Here is a 21,941-nt window from a genome sequence, read left to right on the forward strand (position 1 = left end):
GATAGCCCTCGAGTAGCTTTGTGCGAAATTCCAAAAACCAAACCAAACCATTAACATATTCAACCTTAACTCATGTATATATCATGATTATTAGGTGCAGTCTTACATCTTATCTACTGTTATGAATATGTTTATTCTTAACTATAATCTACTATTATTAAAACTCAGAAAATAATTACACTTGGTAAGTAATACAGCCGTACTTGTATTAAACTACCGGTACATATATATTCTTTGTTAATTAACAGTATGCATGTTATAAGTCTTAATTATTATCACCGTGGTTACTGTTTTAAGGTTCAGCTAAATTTCCCAACATTATTTAATGTGTCGATCTTCGCTGTTTAAAATGTTAAAGAAAATAGCCAGTATTATTTCAATGTGCGACCTGAAAACGTTTCTCAAAATTCGAGGTAATAAAAAGGTTTACATGAATATTATATTTATTAACTACTGATATATCTAACGTTTACCACTAAAATTGCAATATGTTTTATATATGTTAATTGACGTATAAAATGCTCAGCATTCCTCCATCTGAACCAAATTATCATACTTATTTTATTATTTGTAGTATTCCGTTTCGCTTCGTATTTTCTCTTTGCATCCTTTCGTTTTAGCGAGATAACATTTAAAGCATATTTCTAATACTGTTCATATCCTATTCGAGAGTACTTTATAAATTGACATTAGAAATTTTGATTTGATATCTTACAAAGATAGTTATTATACCATAACTAATCTGTTACAAACACAGAAATATGTTACAGTTTATTGTTACTTATTTCGTAATGATTTCGTGGAGATAAACATAAGATATAAGGATGCAACTATTTTTGCTCTTTCATATTTGGATATTTCCCCGAATGAACTCCTTATTAATATCCTAGCTTCTCTCCCTTAAAAAATGTGCATTTATAAGTACTATTTATTTGCGGTTACAACACCGAAAAAGTATGCTGGTAAGTATTCGTCCAACATAAGTCATTATCCTTATTATTTTATTATGTTAAAAGAATCTATATTAGTGTTTTATCAGCAACAATGGAAAGAGGGTCTGTTAGTGGGAAGACCAATGGTCATCAATTGTTGATGACGTGCTGAGGAAAACGACTATTAAGTAGAACTTTAAGGTGAAAAAGATGTTAAAGTAACTCCAAAATAAGTTAATTAAAATTACTGTGATTCCTCGATTATCTCGAACCATGCTGTGCAAAAAACATGGTAAAATAAACGTCAATATCAAACCACTAATTCTGAGGAAAAAATGTACCTAACGAATTCAGTGAAACTTCAAACACCTTATAATGATTCACTGGGAATGTGTGGTCTCATACATCGTGTTTCGACCTTTCTGTACTTGAAATAGAACTGAAATATTAAGGAAACTAAATAAAACACATGACATTGTGTATGTTCTCCTGAATACTCAAACTGTTGGAGAAAGCATAATAGTGTGGGGAAAATACTTGTGTCGGAATTGAGCTTTTATTTCTTTTTGAAGGGTAAATATCACACAGCGTATATGAGTGCTGTTGACAATTATATCCATCTCAAAATATTGTATTTCCAAGCTGTTTGATAGCTACTTTACGTATTAATGAAGAAACTATATCACTTATATTATATCAAATTCGATCATAGAGCAGGACAGCGACTTCAACTATTATTCTAAGCCATCACAATCTGAAGATCGGAATACGTTTGAAAATATTTAGAACTATCTTGAACTTCAACCAAATTTAAGCTATATTAATAACACAATTTAACTGAATACTTTTGGCAATACACTGAGCTCAGGTTAAGTTTGTACTAAAAATCGCCCAGCTTAGGCACCCAAGAAGATGTTTTTAAGATGGGGCTCACTTTCTATCTAACAACATATACTATAATCGATAAACGTCTTCCTTGTATATTACAATAAATACTAAGTGGATAACAAAATAAACCAATATTCCTTATTGTTTTAAAGTAGTTCAAGGTAGAGATAAGTATTCAGCTGTCTAAATACGACTGCTCAGAACACAGTTTTTACAATGTTTTGAAATATAGTTGTTTTCGGAAAATGGGCTTGACCCATCCTCATTTTCTTTTCTTTTTTTTTTCGTTTTTGGCGATCGAGGGCTCATACAGTGTATGATTTCTGTGCCTTGTCAATTGAACTTGCATCATTCATACTGTTGTATTAATGCAATAGATGGTGAGGTAAGTTGTTAAACTAAGGCGATGTTCACATTTCTCAGTTTTATTGCAACCATTTAATAGAACATTACATCACTAGATAACACCACTTTCACTTAAAACAGTTTACGGAACAAGATTGAAGTAAAAACGAGTTCTTGATAACAAAGAGCTTTGTTTCTGACAATATGAAAGAAAAAATTGAAGAATTTATCACAAAATAGGCTTTATCTTTTACACTCAAGTAGTACATATCTCAGATTTAAAACATCCAAAAGAAGTGGGACAAAGTAAAGAAACCAGTTAAGTAAAACTGCTCTAACCAAATGCATGTGCTACGAGAGTTGTTTTTAGTTCAGACCTTAATAATAGATACTTATTGTATGCAATTTTGAAAAGCGTTAAAAATGTACTACACTTATTAAGATGCCAAGTGCTTCATAAAATGAAGCAAAAACCATTTTAAACGTTATATAGAATATTTCATAGCTAATGTTAAAAACATTACATGAAAATGAGCCATACTGAAATGAAAATGTACATGAGAATCAATATCACTACCATCACTAATTCTAATGCAATAACAAAGTAAATTACTCATGAGCCACTCTAATAAAATTTCTAAGTGGCTATGACGAATATTGAACTACGGAATTATAACATGCGTTTTCGACTAAGCTTCGACAGAATGGCTTCACTGTGTTATGAATGGACAATTTTACGTTTTATAAGAGTCAGCGATATATATATTTGTTGACCTTCTATTTATAAGGTCACTAAGGCTCTTTACTCGTTTTATTGGCAGCTTTTCTAGTTTTTTTAATGTTTGGCCTTCTCCAGACTGCTACACAATGGATATGAAATAACTGTTGCTCGTAATATCTCATATAAAAACGCAACAATAAAACCGGAATAAAATATCTCAGTTAGGATAAAATATTGTTTCAATAAATAAAACTTGATATTTTCACCTTGCATATTTCAATATTTATATTTTGTACATAATACATTTCTGTTTTATAATATTTTACCTACGACATGTATAAATAGTGTTAACTATTCATTAATTACATAATTTGTAATCAATTTATATAAAATAATGTAATTTTGGAAATTTATGGAGCAATGACTTTTAAATTCATTATCAGTTGTTGGAATTCAATTAGAAAATACTTTATTTATGTTTCGTTGTTGTTTTCAATTAAGCACAAAGCTACACGATGGGCTATCTGTGCTCTGCCCACAACGGGTATCGAAACCCAGTTTTTAGCGGTGTAAGTCCACAGATATACCACTGAGCCACTGGGGGGCTTATGTTTTGTTAATCATCCATTTAAATATTGTTCCACCTCTAGTTTATAACATCTACTTTGTAATAATTACTGTTATTAAGTACAAAATTCAGCAAATATATAAATTTGGCGACTTATAATGCTCAAAATTACATTTTTATAACTGCAGTGGACAGGAAAGAGAAAAATTAAGTTACTCGCACAAGTAAAGGAGATTTTTAAAGAAAAATACATTTTTTTGTTTTTGAGCATCACACAAAGCTACACGAGAGCTATCTGCGCTAGCCGTCCCTAATTTACCAATGTAAGACTAGAGGGAAGGCAGCTTGTCATCACTAGTCACCGCCAACTCTTGAGCTACTCTTTTACCAACGAATAGTGGGATTGACCATCATATTATAACGCCCCCACGGCTGGAAGAACGAGCATGTTTGGTGTGACGGGTATTCGAACCAGCGATCATCGCATTACGATTCGAGTGCCTTAACCACCTGGCTATGCTGGGCCCAATACACATTTATCCAAACGAACGTGGCAGGGGTTCAGTTTATAGAGAGAGAAGTCTGTAGAATTCTCTCTCCAACTGGAGTGGTCAGGAACGTTGTGGTTCCTCTTCGTCCCGTCACGTGAAAAATTATTGAAATTTACATGAGGTTTTTACGTTTATTTTATTTTGACTTTTTTTTTTAAGATGAAGAAGTGAGGTTGGTCATAATATGATTAACTGGTGAGCGAAACAAAGGCGGCACCGGAAAGGCCAATACACATTTAATACATGCATTCTAATTTAGAGAATAAGTTAATTTCTTCACTCCAAACGCCAATATATATAATGAAATTCATCCATCTTCAAATAATTTTCATCATCTCCAATGGTCAACTTTAACAGAAACAAAATTTAAGGCAGTATCTGAAAGCCAATAATTCAAGTTCATTGTTTATCAAAAGTCGCTTTTTGTGTTCACATGTCATTATAATGTTATATTAGAACGCATAAGCTTCCAGAAGCACTTAGAACGAAAACCATAAACTGTAGATTGTAATATTTGGTCTTGTTACAAAAACCTGCATGAAAACATGACGCACAAATAAGACGCATGAACAGACTGCTCTGTCCTCACCCGTGTATACGGTCCTCTGGTCTCTCAACGGTGACCTTAATTACCTAAATGCCAAAACATTTAGGGTTGTTGTTTGCAGTGGGCAAACAGTCTATTATACAACTTTTCAAAACAAAAGAAATCAAACCAAAGAGTTCATATTTTTGAACAGTAACTGTAAATTATATTTATATTATATATTATATGCTGCATTAAAACATTATTATTCATTTCAATCAAAATTTGTATCGAATTTATTCAAACCATTTCATAAGTGAATATGTATATAAGACTTTCCTTAAATAAGAAATTAGTGAACATATAAATGAGGCTTTCCATAAACAACAAACACCAAGCAGTGACTAATGACTCAATAACCAATTAGTTCTCTTGTTGCTAAGCAGCAAACTTGAGAGTTAATAAACTGTGAATTCGAGGCTATATCCTAATTATGAATACATTGCAGACAATCTACTGTGCATCTTTGTGCAAAAACAACATTTAATCGGTAAAAACAAAAATTAACTGACCATTATCACTTTTAACAACATCAATGTAAAACAACATTTAATAAGTAAAAACACAAATTAACTAAGCATCAATACATTTAAGAACGTCTATATCTTTACCAAACCAAGATTAGAACAGTCGCATTTCACGTTTATTGCAGTATGTTTTCAAATAAGCCAGTAAAATGGTGTAACATGATTATTTTCAGATATTTAATTTTTCAAAACTACCTAAATTTCCAAACTTTTGACATTTTTCTTTGATGTATTTGTGTTGAAACAACACTGTCATTATGCGAGTTGTTTGTACCAATTAATTAATTTGAAAACTTCCATCACTTAAAGTGTTGGAAGTTTATGATTCCATAAAGATGGTTGTCCTCGCTGTGTCATACGTACAACATACCAACATTTTAACTACAACATGTGTCATGCACCTATATGTTAATTTTACTCTACTTTCATTTTGCCCGGCATGGCCAAGCGTATTAAGGCGTGCGACTCGTAATCTGAGGGTCGCGGGTTCGCATCCCCGTCGCGCCAAACATGCTCGCCCTCTCAGCCGTGGGGGCGTTATAAAGTGACGGTCAATCCCACTATTCGTTGCTAAAGAGTAGCCCAACAGTTGGCGGTGGTGTAAGCCCTAGTCTTACACTGCTAAATTAGGGACGGCTAGCACAAATAGCCCTCGAGTAGCTTTGTGCGAAATGCAAAACAAACAAACTATTTTCATTCAATATACTTATGATTTAGTGTAACGACGCTAGTGCTTTTGCGTTGCAGGTTGTATTACGAACTTTTACATGGTTTCTATTCGTATAAAAGTTTTAATTTTAGAAGCGACGAACCTTGCTTATGAACTGTCTGAAAAAGTACGTTACTCCAGAAGCATTTATCATGTGTGACACGTTGTTAATGAACTAAACTAAAATCAACCGCTTCTAAGAATGGTATACAGTTATGTTTTGTTGGGTAAAAATAAAAAACGTAGGCCCAAGTTGACTGTAATTTCATGGATTACGTCGTTATTTCACTCCGAACTGAATATTTAATGAAAATCTTGAACAACGAGCTTTAAATGTTATTTTAAACGTTATTTTTTAATGTCACGCCATCTTTCGGTAATTTCTCACGCATCATTTCTGCATAATTTTCTTTTAAATTACGTTTTACATCTACGATGTTTGGAAGAAACAATTTCTTATCTGTTTTCTAGTTTCTGAAAAATGTATTAATTGCTTAAAACAAAGGTTTGTCAATGATAAAAAATATATAAAAATTCATACTTAAATAACATGGAACAAAAATGAAGCAGTTTCGCAATTTGAATTACTTCTATTATATACGCCTTATAACAAGTAAAACTCTGAATAGAGAGAATGTAGTTTTGAAGGATTTTTCCTATCAAAGCTCACAACTGTCTCCGTGATATCATTCAAGAAACAAGGTACTTATAACTTAACATAACCAAGAAAGATGTTTCGTTTTAATAAACTTAATTTGCTTACTTTTAGTTAAACTTCCATACCATGCTGTTAATAAACTTGATACTTCACAATAACATCACTAGCAGGTCGCCTACGTAAAAATATCAGTACAATCGATGTAAAGTATCATCAGTTTTAGAAAGTTCAAACTAACACCTTCTTCTAATGTTTCTTTGTATTTAGAGAACATTTAAAATAATAGAAACCTAAATATAATATTATTTTGTTTATTCTATTCATATCATAAATAAACTAGCATCAAAGCGGTTCTATCTTTTTGTTTGACAATGAAACTAGTTAAATACGGTAATTGTTTTTTATTTTTTCTTTGTTTTAAAGTGTGACTGTTTGTAAGTTAAATTTTTTGAAGTTATATATATATACATACACCTGTGAGTGTATGCTTTCAAAATCTTTGTTGTTTTTTTCCAGCGAGGCTTGATGTCGTAAAGACTTACATGCGCATGCGTAGAGTACCAGACCATCTCCAGAACAAGGTGATTAAATGGTTTGATTACCTTTGGGTGACTCAAAAGTCTTCGGATGAGGATCGCTCGGTGGGATTTCTTCCGGATAAACTCAAAGCAGAAATAGCTATTCATGTTCATCTAAATACTTTGAAACAAGTTGAAATTTTCCAGAACACAGAAGCTGGATTTCTATGCGAACTGGTGTTGCGATTACGGCCTGTTCTTTTCAGCCCTGGAGACTATATTTGTCGTAAAGGTAATTTAGGTATCAAATCATTCCCTGGAGACTGTATTTATCGTAAAGGTAATTTAGGTATCAAATTATTCTCTGGAGACTGTATTTATCGTAAAGGTAATTTAGGTATCAAATTATTCTCTGGAGACTACATTTATTTTAAAGGTAATTTAGGCACCAAATCATTATCACTTAGTCTGTTGCTTTTACGTGGAAACGCTAAAATTAATCACACAAAAATGGTAAATCATATGTGTTATATAAATGAAAGTAATCTCACTATCCTCCCAATGGTGTGGTGATCAGTTTATAACACACGATACTGTTCTCATAGTAGAACACAACGATCATTAAAACCAACTTTTTACCACTTTTGTTACATTTTTTTATATACAACAAGCAACATCGAAAGTATTATAAAAACTAAGAAACTTAATAAGTACAATCTGTTTCAATACATGACTTACTAGAGTGTTTTTTATACGTTGAACTTCATCTCTGATGTGTAATTGTTTCAGTGGTTATTTATGCTGCTGTATAGACTGTGTATTTAACAATAGTGTATATTCGTTTTAAAGTGAAGATCACTAATGTTATTTAGTATTGAGAGAACTCGGTGATAATTCTGTACCAACAGGTGTTGGCTCCTTATTTGAAAGCCAACCGTCTCTCACAGAAGATTTACTATACTAATGCTACGAGTAGCCTTCTGCCCAGATACTATCATAATGATTACCAGGATTTTACTTCTCCCACTTGCACAACATGGCGTTTTGTTTTTCAGTACACTCACCCTTTGAATATTCATGAAGACCTTCCATGATTGAAGTTTATGAGAAGAAAAAAAGCCAATACCCTACCAGTACAGTTGTGATATGTTTGATAGAGGGGATTCTCTTGTAAACTTTCTCACATAGTTGCATCCCTACATTATTTGCATATAAATATTGCATACGAATTGTTTTGCTTTTAGCCATAGATCTGTAAAGGAACTAATGTAAACATTATGTTGGTGACACTGCCTGTTTGCATTTTTAGCAATTAAAATGGGAGGTTCCCTTATAGCTTCTAGCTCTACCCTTAATCATCTTGTGAGAAACTTAAATACTCCATCAACCTTATGCGGAATGCTACTATCCTGTAAAATGTTGAATTTTCAACCAAGACTCTTATCTCTGGTGTAGAAGTTATGTGGCTATGACGACAAATAAATGTCCACTATGGTCTTTACATTGGTTCTAGTAGAACTTTCTCTGTCACCGTCTGCCCAATTTCTACATATTTTACCTAGGCTGGAACTCACTGTGGTCAAATGTTTATTGCACGTGGGAACGTTTAAGATATAGCGGTGATCTGTTACCTCACTGACATTATAAATCGTAAGTCCACACACAAGTGTCTCTGTTGATACACCTTTTAAACACTTCTCTGTTTGATCTGTAAGTGTTATGATATTTATTTACCTTTCTGTTTCCATCAACTTCATTTAAATTTTACTTATTACTATCAGAAATCGACTCATATTAGCGTTATATAACAAACTGTTATTTACTACTACTAAAATAGGTTTTGCTTAAATCTGGCAGCATATTACTTTCTCCCTTCACATGTCGCGGTCTGCTAACATATCTCCTGGTTTTCTGTTCTTTCCTATCCGTTGAATTTCTCTCTTTCACATTTCTTTTTCAAATCTATGCCAAAACGCTACCTATTTTCCCGACATATTTCAAAATGTTCTCAACAGAGGTGATCACTTGGCATCTGGTTAGATTGACTAAATCTCTGGTTTAAATGTTGAAGAATATTGGTGATTGTGGTGATCCTTTGGGTGTTGATGACGATCCAGTTTCCAATCTTATGAGCTTTCTTCTGGTAGCTAGTGCAGCTATGATCCATCTTCCAAATGTTACATGTATGGATTTGGTAGCTAGTGCAGCTATGATCCATCTTCCAAATGTTACATGTATGCTAAGAAACGAAATAGTGATAGTTTGTACTAAACATACACAATATGTAGTTCTACAATAAATATAACCACATGGCACATTTTTAGTTTAACCTATAAGTTAATATTTAGTAACTCTGTAATATATATATTTATAATCATGTAAGAAATCAGCGCTTATTATGAAAGTAAGAAACAATCTCTCCCAACAACATTCACTAGACTAACATTAAAAGGCACGTGAATGAAAATTACCCGATCTAGTGTGGTTTACGTCACTAATATTAACTTTATTGGACATCTGCGCCGGTGAAGTCAGTTAAGAAAGAAAGAAACAAGAACGAATGTTATTGATCTTTTTCATATTTTAAAAATATTCTAATTGACCTATAAAATATCAGTTAGTCCAAATAGCTTTATTATTCAGCACTGGATCTATTTGTTGTTGAACAGTGTTAGCCGAAAGGGAATAGTTTCCTTTTCGTATCACTATGAACATCAAGAAAAATCAAACCAAAATACCATCTGCTCCAGGAGTGAGGACCTAGAAAAATCCCTGCTTGTCTTTTGTATTTATTGCATTTATATATGTATATATTAAACTTGTTTGTTTATTTTAAACAAATAAAACTGTCTATACTTTCTTCTGGCAAAGGTCGATCTATTCCATTTGAAGATTAATATTGGTAGTTTTAAATATAATACATCTTTTTATTGTTCCAGTTATGAAAACAGTGTTCTATTTTCGTTGTAATATAATACTAATTATCCAAATCTATTAAACTCTAACTATAAATGTAAAAAGTACGTTTACGTGAGTAGTTGGGTAAATTGTAGACGTTCTAACAGTTAGTTATCCATGACATTTGTTAACGTTTTATTTTTTGCAGGAGAGGTTGGAAAGGAGATGTACATAGTTAATAGGGGCCGTTTAGAAGTAGTTACAGACAATGGAAAGACTGTGCTTGCCACCCTGAGGGCTGGAAGCTATTTCGGTGAAATCAGTATTTTGAACATGAGTACAACAGGCAACAGACGAACAGCGTCGGTGCGATCAGTTGGCTACTCCGACCTTTTCTGTTTAAACAAACAAGACATGTGGGATGTACTCAAAGATTACCCCGCAGCACGTGATCGGTTGGAGTCCATCGCCGTGAAAAGACTGGAGAAATATCAGAAAGATCCACTTCAAAACAGTACGTGCATTTCTGATACTTTTATTAAGTAGTGGCGCGAATGTTTACAGATGTTCACAGATATTTAGATTATTTATTTACATAGTTTTAGTACACACTTAATAATCTTGTGAAACTGTGTTAGAAAAATGCCAACAGAAGAGCAGCTACAAGAAAGGTACACATAATTTCTTACATAAAAGGATATAGTTCAATAATACAACCCTGGCAGACTTATTCAGACTAATAGATACAGTATGTATATCGAACATATATTTTGTTTTTCTGTAGCTAGGATACCTACATAAATTAACGGTTTCTTAACACCTATAAGGTAGACCTGTGAAGAGATGACTCAGGTTGTTCATCGAAATGGTACCTTAAATGTACGCTTATTAGGTCGTCAAACTTTTACAGTACCAGATAGTGTTTCCTTTTATAACAATATCTATGTAATGACTGAGTCACAAGTTCTAAGAATATCTGTAAATATAAATGTAAATAAGGTCGCAGGTTCGATTCCCCGTCACATCAAACACAAACATAATCGCCCTTTAAGCCATGGGGCCGTTATATTATTAAGGTCAATCACACTATACGTTGGCAAAAGAGTAGCCCAAGAGTTAGCGGTGAGTGGTGATGACTAGCTGCCTTCCCTCTAGTCTTACACTGCTAAATTAGGGACGGCTAGCACAGATAGCCCTCGTGTAGCTTTGTGCGAAATTCAAAACAAACAAACAATTATCTTTCTTCTGCTTCTCTTTTATTACAGGATAATTCGAAAACGAAAACAATGGCGCCAACCAACTTTACTGACGTGAATTAGTTTTGTCTTAAAACGGAGAATCTATTTTTATAAGCATTAATAACTTATAATGATAATTTAACAAACAACAACAACATAATTCTAGTGTAACGAAGTTATAATTACCCCTTGAAATTTGCTTTCTTAACACACATTTAATGTTTGTCTTCAAAACTTAGATGCGGGTTGAAACAGGAATTACCAGACAATAACAGATAAACAATAAACATTACATATTGTAACCTCGTTGAATATAGAACTTGATTATAAATAAACCTTCCTACGTCTGTTGAAATACTCTATTAAACACATTATGTAGAGATGATGAAAATACCATCCGTACTATCTTATTTACATTATGTTTGAAGGGCCGATATTAGTCATTCCTACATTTACGTCATTTTATAGAAAAGTTATTCTTTACTGTGTCATTTTCAGTTTCAATGTGACCCAGAACTCGCGAAAAGTAAATTATGTTGAACAATCATTTCTTCTTAAATTATTGGTGCTATTTTACGAAAAAGTAGCAAAGGCTTCGGAACATTGTAAGTGTAACTACGGAAAATGTGTTTCTCTCTAATTTCTTTTATTCTTACAAGTGTTTCAGGAACCATGTGGACCGACCTTGTCATATTGGATTAAACAGGTCAAGAATGACATTTTGATGGCAACAAAGTGTTTTTCCTGTAAAATATGTTATTGTATGTGTAAACTCAAGTCTGACTATTTTAAAACCCCGTCAGGATAGTTTTAAGTATAATTAAGTGAACACTTCAGTATTTCTTAAATCTTTATTTTGATCCGTTAACTACAAACTACGGTTTGTTGTACAATAATAATAGTACACTTGATTGAGATGTTCCACGTGATACTAATTTGGGCCAGTTGTCACGACAATAGCTTAGAGTCGGTGTACCTTTTAACAGATGTCTACAGCGTATACCAATGTGATTTTTCAGTTCACAGCACAGATATTCATTTGGATTAAAATCCTGGGGATGTGCAAGATTTTCTTGTTCACCACTTTTACAGCCAACATAGTAGTAGTAAGCTAACTTACCTTGTGTTTTAACAGCAAACATAGTAGTAGTAAGCTAACTTACCTTGTGTTTTAACAGCCAACATAGTAGTAGTAAGCTAACTTACCTTGTGTTTTAACAGCCAACATAGTAGTAGTAAGCTAACTTACCTTGTGTTTTAACAGCCAACATAGTAGTAGTAAGCTAACTTACCTTGTGTTTTAACAGCCAACATAGTAGTAGTAAGCTAACTTACCTTGTGTTTTAACAGCAAACATAGTAGTAGTAAGCTAACTTACCTTGTGTTTTAACAGCCAACATAGTAGTAGTAAACTAACTTACCTTGTGTTTTAACAGCCAACATAGTAGTAGTAAAGCTAACTTACCTTGTGTTTTAACAGCCAACATAGTAGTAGTAAACTAACTTACCTTGTGTTTTAACAGCCAACATAGTAGTAAGCTAACTTACCTTGTGTTTTAACAGCCAACATAGTAGTAGTAAGCTAACTTACCTTGTGTTTTAACAGCCAACATAGTAGTAGTAAGCTAACATACCTTATGTTTTAACAGCCAACATAGTAGTAGTAAGCTAACCTACCTTGTGTTTTAACAGCAAATATAGTAGTAGTAAGCTAACTTACCTTGTGTTTTAACAGTCAACATAATAGTAGTAAGCTAACTTACCTTGTGTTTTAACAGCCAACATAGTAGTAGTAAGCTAACTTACCTTGTGTTTTAACAGCAAACATAGTAGTAGTAAGCTAACTTACCTTGTGTTTTAACAGTAAACATAGTAGTAGTAAGCTAACTTACCTTGTGTTTCATGATTTTCGTCAGCGAAACTGTTTGAGTGATTTTTTGCACGTTCGGACTTCACTTGAACCAGTGACAGCCAATATTTCAAATTATTTTCTAAAAATTATAAATTAATATATATTTAGAGAACTAGAGTTTAACAATGTATCTCAAGACGGCTGGAATGGGTATTAAAACCAATAAGATCGAAACATTGTTCTGTACTTTATTTTAAAAAACGTTTTCATACCTATATTAAAATAATAGTAGGGATCGATACGGATTCGAAATAATTCACGTTCCGAAAAAACAACCATTCAAAGTATTGGTTATGATATTTTATGAGCATATACACTAATAGTACTCTAAAAATCTCACTGACATTTACGTTATAATAATTCAAAAATTTCTAAAACAGCAAGTTTTTCGCCCATTACCTACTTACCTGATTGCGTCAGCGAGGCTAGCCCCTAGACAGATCAGATTATCGCTGCAAGATTTCTCCAGCTTACTTGACTGGTCTGTGGATATCTACTTTTCATATTCCGACAAATATATGCCGATTTTTAAAAATTATAAACACTTCATGCAGTACTTACGTATCTTTTTAACCCACCATGTGGTGCTACATACAGATGGATATACAAGCCACAGTTTCTAATTGTAAAGTATACGCTTTATACAGGTACAACATAAAAACTAAACAAATAGGAATATTAAACACTGTGAATACGAACTGTAGAGATTATGCTGCAAAATATAATAAAACAAGAATTAAAACGAAAATCACAAATTTATAAAATGTAATTCTTGCTTTTGCTTCTTATACACTTGTAGGTTAAAGTAAGGATTGAATCTTATAAATTTATTGTCGTAGTTTTCATTTTTGTAAACATTAGAGCTACAAGGGATAGATATACTATTCTAAAAGTTTATAGATATTGTGTACCTTACACGGACGTACAAAATTGAATAAATAAATAGAAGAAAATTTTCAAGGTAAAGTAATTGTTTGAAGTTAAGCGCAAAGCAACACGATGGCTGTCTGTGCTCTGTCCACCATTTATCGAAACTGCTATGCCAGGGCATAGGGAAAGTAGGAATAGTTAGTTATTCCAGAAACTTCTATAAGAAGTAGCTAAAGCAAAATAAATGTTGAAATAAAAAAGTACACAAAAATAAAGAGATATTAATCTGAATTAGACAAAAACACTACTTCATCAACATCAATAAGTTTCCTCCACAAAACGTAGAAAACATTATATGCACACACCTAGACAAAAAGCAAAATCAACTAACAAAGGTAAATATACCCCACGAATTAAAAAATCATGAAACCATATACGGCTGCATACCATATATTCCCGACATCAGCAGAAATATAATCAACATTTGGCAAAAACTACCAACAAAATATGGCATTCCAGTTAAAACCAAATTTATTCAATAACCAGGCACACAAAACTAAGGTCTATACTATGTAAAAACTACACTGACCAACACAACACCAACATTATTTACAAAATACAATTTGATAACTGCCACGACTTCTATATTGGAGAAACAAGTAGAAAAATGAAAACCAGATTCAAAGAACACGAAAAGTGACCTTCATACGTTTTCGAACACTGGAAAACATCCAAATACTAAATCAAGAAACAAACATAAACAAACGCAAAATTAAAGAAGCCTTACTTATACAACAACTCAAGCCCAAAATAAACCAATACAAAGGAACACCTTTATACATATATTAATTAATATAATCCAAAATCTAAGCACGCCCTCTACATTCCTACACTCAATTACACAACCCCCTTCAAACATGTGGTCCGCTATCGGTCAGCTATCTCTTTCTTTCGTTGTGAAGCTAACGATGACTGAAGATTGTTTGTTTGTTTTTTGGAATTTCGCACAAAGCTACTCAATGGCTATCTGTGCTAGCCGTCCCTAATTTAGCAGTGTAAGACTAGAAGGAAGGCAGCTAGTCATCACCACCCACCGCCAACTCTTGGGCTACTCTTTTACCAACGAATAGTGGGATTGACTGTCACATTATACGCCCCCACGGCTGGGAGGGCGAGCATGTTTAGCGCGACGCGGGCGCGAACCCGCGACCCTCGGATTACGAGTCGCACGCCTTACGCGCTTGGCCATGCCAGGCCTTATGACCGAAGAAGGTCGAAATGTTGTTCGCTCCTCTGCTGATGCTTTCTCTATCCATACCATCCGTTTTTAATATATAAAAAAGATATTAGTTGAATAGCTTTTAAAATGATTTTCAATCTTTACTTTGGTTGGCATATTTAGACTGTTTCATTTAGCTGTAGAGATCACAATGCTAATAAGAATAGGATTGAAATATTTTTAAAATATATCCAACCAGTATCACTGGACTTGTTTCCTTATGTATAATTGCAGCATTTACTTTGTTTTGAACTCTTCTAGTGGTTAACGTTTAGAACTTCGAGTTAGAAGGTTCAGGGTTCGAGCCAATGATATTTCGTATTTTAACTTTTGTAAAGTTTATAGTCACTTCCTGTATATAATTTAAAGTAGTAGTGTAATTAAGGGTAGTTATTAACTGGTTGCTCTCCCTCTTTTCGGAAGTTCAAAAATGTGTCTGAACCTTGCCATATCTTACTTAGCCATTCGATACTTGTATTGCATAAAATGCCAATAATATAGAAAATATCAACAACATCACAATTACAACACTTATTAAAATACCTTTGTGTATATAATAAACATTTAATTGTATACAGAAATTGAAAAAAAACTTTCTCTGCCTGGTTATTTTTTTTAATAAGAAAGTTTCACGTACCATAACTCTTAAGATATATATTGTTGTTGTTTTGAATTAAGCACAAAGCTACACAATGGGCTATCTGTGCTCTGCCTACTACGGGTATCGAAACCCAGTTTTTAACGTTGTAAGTCCGCGGACATACCGCTAAGCCACTGGGGGGGGGCTAACATATATATAAGCAACACTTTCATCTTAATGTTTCAAAATACAATTAGAACTCAATACAGTAAGTTCATTAAACTGTTTTATGGTTTAACTGATTCAATAAGTGATTAACAACTTACGACATGTTTAACAAATATTTTTAGATCATAAATAAAAAAGTCTGTTTTTATATACTTTGATTTATATGTTTAATGTTGATTTTAATAGGCTGAATCATACGGCTACTTCATCATCATTATCTAGGTCTATGATGTAATAATACAAATAACTAGCTCATTGAAAATGTTTATTATCTTCAGTAGAACTTTTGTTGTTTCTCATAGTTTCTAGTATAATTAGATAATTTTAGTAACTATCGAATTACAAAACCTCAATTCAAACTTTATTACCCTATGAATGATCTGCTCTCTACTCTTGTAAATACTGATCGTTTGTTTTATATTTCTTCCAGTTCCCATGAGTCGAAGCTATAGTACCCCAGGTCTCCTGGAATCCAGAGGGCAAGTTCCTCTGGAAAACATTCCTCGAGAACCGTTCATTACTGCTTCTGTAGCAACTCTACTGTCAGACGACGACTGTAAACAGAACATCAGGGCCACAGGTAGTGGAACCAGAAGCCGTAGAACAAGCGTGGACGATATTCAGCAGAGAGAAACACCTGTATACGAACAGATCGAATCAACTTTAAAGAGTTCATGCCCAACGCATACCAGAGGTAGGCTCTATCTTATAGATTCTTCCCTCGAGCGACAACTTATAGCTGCAACCACTTCACCTACTGATTTGTTTACACCATTGTCACCGTCACCTTACTTTGTTCACTCCTCCATCCATAACGCTTTTGATGTGTCTCCTGTTAGTGACTATTCAGCGGTGTGTTCTACTGGAGTTGACCGTACACTTTACAGTAGTCATTCGCCTCACGTGCCAGTGCCGTCACCCATTTCTGTGAACCATGTAGGAAGGGTCACACCTCACTCGGAAAGAGATTCCCATCCGGAAAGCTTAATAACGGAGATCAAACGACTGCGCGAAAGACTGATGACTTTAGAAACAGAAAATGCCTCTATGGGCATAAAACTGAGCCATCAACAGTGGGAAGTAGAAAACAGGTTAGCAGAGATTGAACTGCAGGTATGTGGAACTGGAGGTGAGACCAGTCCGATAAGCTGCGAAAGCACTGACGAAAATGAGCGTAATCGTGAATCTGTTATTTGAAAGTCGTTAGTCTAAAAATGTTATGATTTTAACCTTTTCCTGTGCCCTAGAAAGTCCTCCTCTTTCATAATCTGTGAAAGCCCAAATATAAATATGTTATTAGAAACCAAGAATGTGTACAACAAAAGACCAACTGGATGATGATTAAGGTGACCTTTGATGAATATGGAATGTCAGTTTGGTTAGGAGGTCGTTTTGAAGTATTGAGCTTATTTCAACAAAGTGTAAGATGTAAACCATATTTAAACTAAATATCATATCAACTGCTTCATTCTGTAATGTTATTTCAACAGAGTGAAAGATGTAAACCATATTTAAACTAAATATCATATCAACTACTTCATTCTGTAATGTAATTTCAACAGAGTGAAAGATGTAAACCATATTTAAACTAAATATCATATCAACTAATTCATTCTGTAATGTAATTTCAACAGAGTGAAAGATGTAAACCATATTTAAACTAAATATCATATCAACTAATTTATTCTGTAATGTAATTTCAACAGAGTGAAAGATGTAAACCATATTTAAACTAAATATCATATCAACTAATTCATTCTGTAATGCGTTCACACTTCTTCAAACATTCTCAGCTTACATACGGTTAATCTTTTTCCTTCATAATTATCTTCATAAGTGATACTTCCACAGATGTTTCCTCTTTCTGTAAAATTCCAGTTACTTGTTGCTTCTATATTTAATAATATTTTCAAATCTAAAATCTTAAAATTGTAATTCATTGCTTATACCCCTAAGAAATATAATTAGAGATTTTAAAAAATAGAACGGCTAATGTTAAAGTTATAACTGTCATACTTATGCAAAAAATCATTTAACATATATAATACATTATGCATATTTTTACCAACACCAGAGTTTAATTTCCATTCAGTATTCACTTTCGAAGTATTATATTCTCGTTAAGCATAATTACTGGTTTTGTATTATCTCCTGTAAGTGGTGTTGTTATTAGGTTTTTAATAATTTCGTAACTGAAAAACATGAATGTGGTTAAGAATGTTTGTATGTATGTGAGTGAAATCTTAATATTATGATCAGTAGCTCAAACAAATTAATTTAGTTTATCCATTTTAGAAAACAAACAAACTATTTAATAATTCGCAAATATTCGAAGAACTACATGGCAAATGATATTAATCTCTATTCACCTATGTTACATTCCAGAAATCTGTTATTGGGCAGCGATAACTTTTTTGTGAGATTCGTCTTGGTTTGTATTGTTTGTTTGTTTCTCTGAATGCTTGTAAAAATACTTGCGATACTTGAAATTAATTAATTGTTGATAAATATAACGATTTTTATTTAACATCAGTCATAGCCTCATTATAAATACTATCATACCTATTACGTTTTATGAAACTGGAACGATTTTCTCCCTTAAGTTTTTATTGTAGCAAAAACTGTGGAAATTAATTAAATTGTTCAAGGTGTAAAAGAAAACAAGATAAATGGAATCACATCGTACAAAAATAATTTCATTTTTAATGGACCGAAAGAAATTTTATAAGGGTTTGATTGCTACCAAAAACATAGAAGTGATTTGTATGCATTGTCTTCCACGTAGGTTAAATATCTTATATAATTAGATATCATGTGGAAGTGACGACTTCAGTTGTATATATATATTTCTTTAATAAGACCTTATGATAATTTCTTATTTGAGTAACTGATATTGGAAGTAATAATTTTAAAGTGTTACGGGAAGAGATTTCCTTATGATACCTTCAAGACATATCGATTGATGTCACATATTTTTGTTCTGTCTGATTACGTCAATTATTAGATTGCAAGTCAGATTTATGACATAATGAGATAACGATCTGAAATGTACAACTAGTTTTAGAAGTTACTTTTCATTTTTAGTGGTACAATAAAACTTTATTTTTTATTTGATTTCATTAATATGATGCATTAAACTGTACAGCATGGCACACCCTTAGTCCCTGTGATCGTTGCAATTGTAAAAGGTTATAAAAGAAAACACCAGTAATTTACTCGGCATTGTTTACAATTCTTTAGACATGAGTAAAGCCCAAAATTATTTCATCAAACACTTTAACCCTCGCCTTATTCCTGAAGAAAGTGCCAATACATTGAAATTAAACCATTTTAACAGCATATTAAATATTATCATGAACGTATTTTTTAAATGTTTATTAATGGTTGAGAAAAAAAGAAGTAATGGAACAAATAGTTTTAAGACGGTAATTCACTAAACGTAGGTGTAAAGTACATTACAGTAAACCTCCATTTAATTTTAAAAAAATCGTTGTTGGCTTTTTTATTCTTTGTATTTTCAGTAACTAACATCTTTACACGTTGTCGCCACTTGTTTTATTGAGGAATACAAATTTCGACATTTTAAGTAATTCTTTGAAGAGAAATTCTTTAAGACGTGTTATAAGTGCTGGTCTTGTATAAAGTAAGTGACTTGAATAATCAACATGCACAACAAGATGAGACTTACAGGATATACAGTATAAGAGTATATACTCTTGCTGAGGTCTGTAAGTTTCGCATACATCTAATCCTGTTCTTCTTGAATGTTTAAACTCTTTACTTTAGACTGTTAACATATTTAATTCGTACAACAAATATATCTAAGACCGTACAAACGGGAACATTACCACTCGTAGAAGGGACTGATAATAATTGAAATATTCAATAAAAGTTGAGCAATAATAGAGGAAATATAAATATCTGATCTTCTATTTCGAAATTGCGCAGCAAAAATTAACCCATTCGAATACACTTAAAGAGAAAGTATTGAATAAACTACAGCTACATTCTATCATTGTTAACGTAATGTTATTTTCACGTGAGTGAAATGCCAAGTTCACAATAACAAGTTCTTCCTTTTAAATTAAACCTTTAAGATATAAATAAGTCTACAATAAATATTACATTTAAAATTAGGTAAATATTAAGCTATAGATTTTACTGCATATTTTTCAAAATAATTTTTAAAATCTTTCAGGTGTTAATGTACTTCTATGAAAAATGAAATGTACTGCGATAACCAAGACCTTTAAATTTTACTTTTATCATTAACTTGCATGAACTTCTGAGTAGTGTAACTCATTTATACTGATTCCAAATTAAGCCTAATGCGTTTAAATACATATGAAATATCCAATTTTTAATAAAAGTTATTATTTCTGATGACAGAAGTTGTGTGTCTTATATTTTCCTTTTGTAATGGAAAAATTAAAAACTACATGAATATTTTATCGCAGATAAATTACACTAATTCCGGTTTTCCAAGGTAACCGAACCTCGTAATTGGTATTACCATCGAAAATATTGTAGATAATGAACATATCCAACCGATCATTCATAACACACTTTAATCCCTACACGTATTTGATTTATTTCTGAAGTGACAGATGATATTTACCAATTCTATTTAGCTTATGGTATAGGACAGGTTTTGTTAGTGTATACGCACATTTGTGTTCTGATTCATTCAATTCATTTTGAAGAGACATTCTTAATAATTTTCATGCCACACTATAATTTTTGGCAGTGAAATTTATCTGCACAATTCAACTCACACTGCTTACAAAATCCATTGCTGCAGTTGTATATTAACTTTCGGCGAACGTAGTCTAGTCGTTAACACATTGGATTCTCAGTCGTAACGTCCTAGGCTCGAGTTGTGAGTCCTCTGAATACACTTAACATTTCCAGCTAGCGCGTCTCGTAAATGACAGTCTTTCTCCGTTATAGGTTCAAAGGACCAGTCAAAACATTTTGAAGACGAGTAGTTTTTAATGGCTGCATTATCTGTGTATTTCAAAATAGGGAGAGTTTGCGCCTCAGCCGTGTATCACATAAAATACCATTCAGATTAAAGATTCTAATTCCAGTATTGTATCACAGTACCCTTATAATTAATTATATTATTCATTTGATAAATCACTATTAATTACTCAACCAAAACGAATCAATAATTTATATAATTGTTTCACGAATGTATTTTAATAATAATTATTATTATTCTTTTTATAAGTTTGACTCTCTTTTTTTAAGTTGAACGTTTACATCTCTAGCATGTAATTTAAAAGCTCTTATTCTTAAATATTATATTGAAATTTAAAACATAATTATCCCTATCATAAATACAAATTTCTTATGTCAATGATAATATTCCTTACTGAATTAATTTGACTCTTTATTTAAACTTATAAAAAGTATATATCACAATGTGTCCCATCCTTCAAGGTGGATTGAAGTAGACATGAAGGATTGTAATGATAAAATTCGATTTACAAATCGTGTGACGGGTACAACATTTATGAATCATTTTTTGGCTTTGTGTTTAACTTACAACTGAGAAAAACGATTCTTCAATGTAATTTGTTTTATCATCATTGAACAGACCAACGTTCATATTCAACTCTATATCATTTTTAAAACATATTTCAATTAAAAATCAAACAGAAATTTACTCTACACATATAACATGGACGAGTTTTAATCGTGAGCATTTCTTGTTCCTAGAACTTGCAATTTACAACGAAATGGCGTCCTGTAGTGACGTGTGCGAAATCGGCTCGTGCATAGTCGCAGCGAGTAAGCCTTATAATAGTGAAAATTCTGTTATTTCTTGTTTAATCTAAATATTTATATTAAATGCGTAAACATAACATATTAATATTTTAAGATTAAGTGTAAATTATATAAAAACAATAGAAATTATCTAAATGTAA

The 21,941-nt window shown here is 32.4% G+C and overlaps 1 protein-coding gene across 1 annotated transcript in view; it reads left to right on the top strand.

Annotated features, from left to right (window-relative positions):
• The window catches only part of LOC143243903 (cyclic nucleotide-gated channel rod photoreceptor subunit alpha-like), a 188,239-nt gene extending 167,880 nt beyond the window's left edge, over positions 1-20,359 (top strand). Inside the window, exons 2-4 of the mRNA XM_076487672.1 lie at positions 7,002-7,295; positions 10,110-10,415; positions 16,439-20,359. Coding sequence (XP_076343787.1) covers positions 7,002-7,295; positions 10,110-10,415; positions 16,439-17,205 — 1,367 coding nt within the window. The 3' untranslated portion in view covers positions 17,206-20,359. The remainder of the gene's footprint in view (positions 1-7,001; positions 7,296-10,109; positions 10,416-16,438) is intronic.
• The last annotated feature ends 1,582 nt before the right edge of the window (positions 20,360-21,941 follow it).

The sequence above is a fragment of the Tachypleus tridentatus genome, chromosome 2 (assembly GCF_004210375.1).
Source record: "Tachypleus tridentatus isolate NWPU-2018 chromosome 2, ASM421037v1, whole genome shotgun sequence".
Classification (NCBI taxonomy): Eukaryota; Metazoa; Arthropoda; class Merostomata; order Xiphosura; family Limulidae; genus Tachypleus; species Tachypleus tridentatus.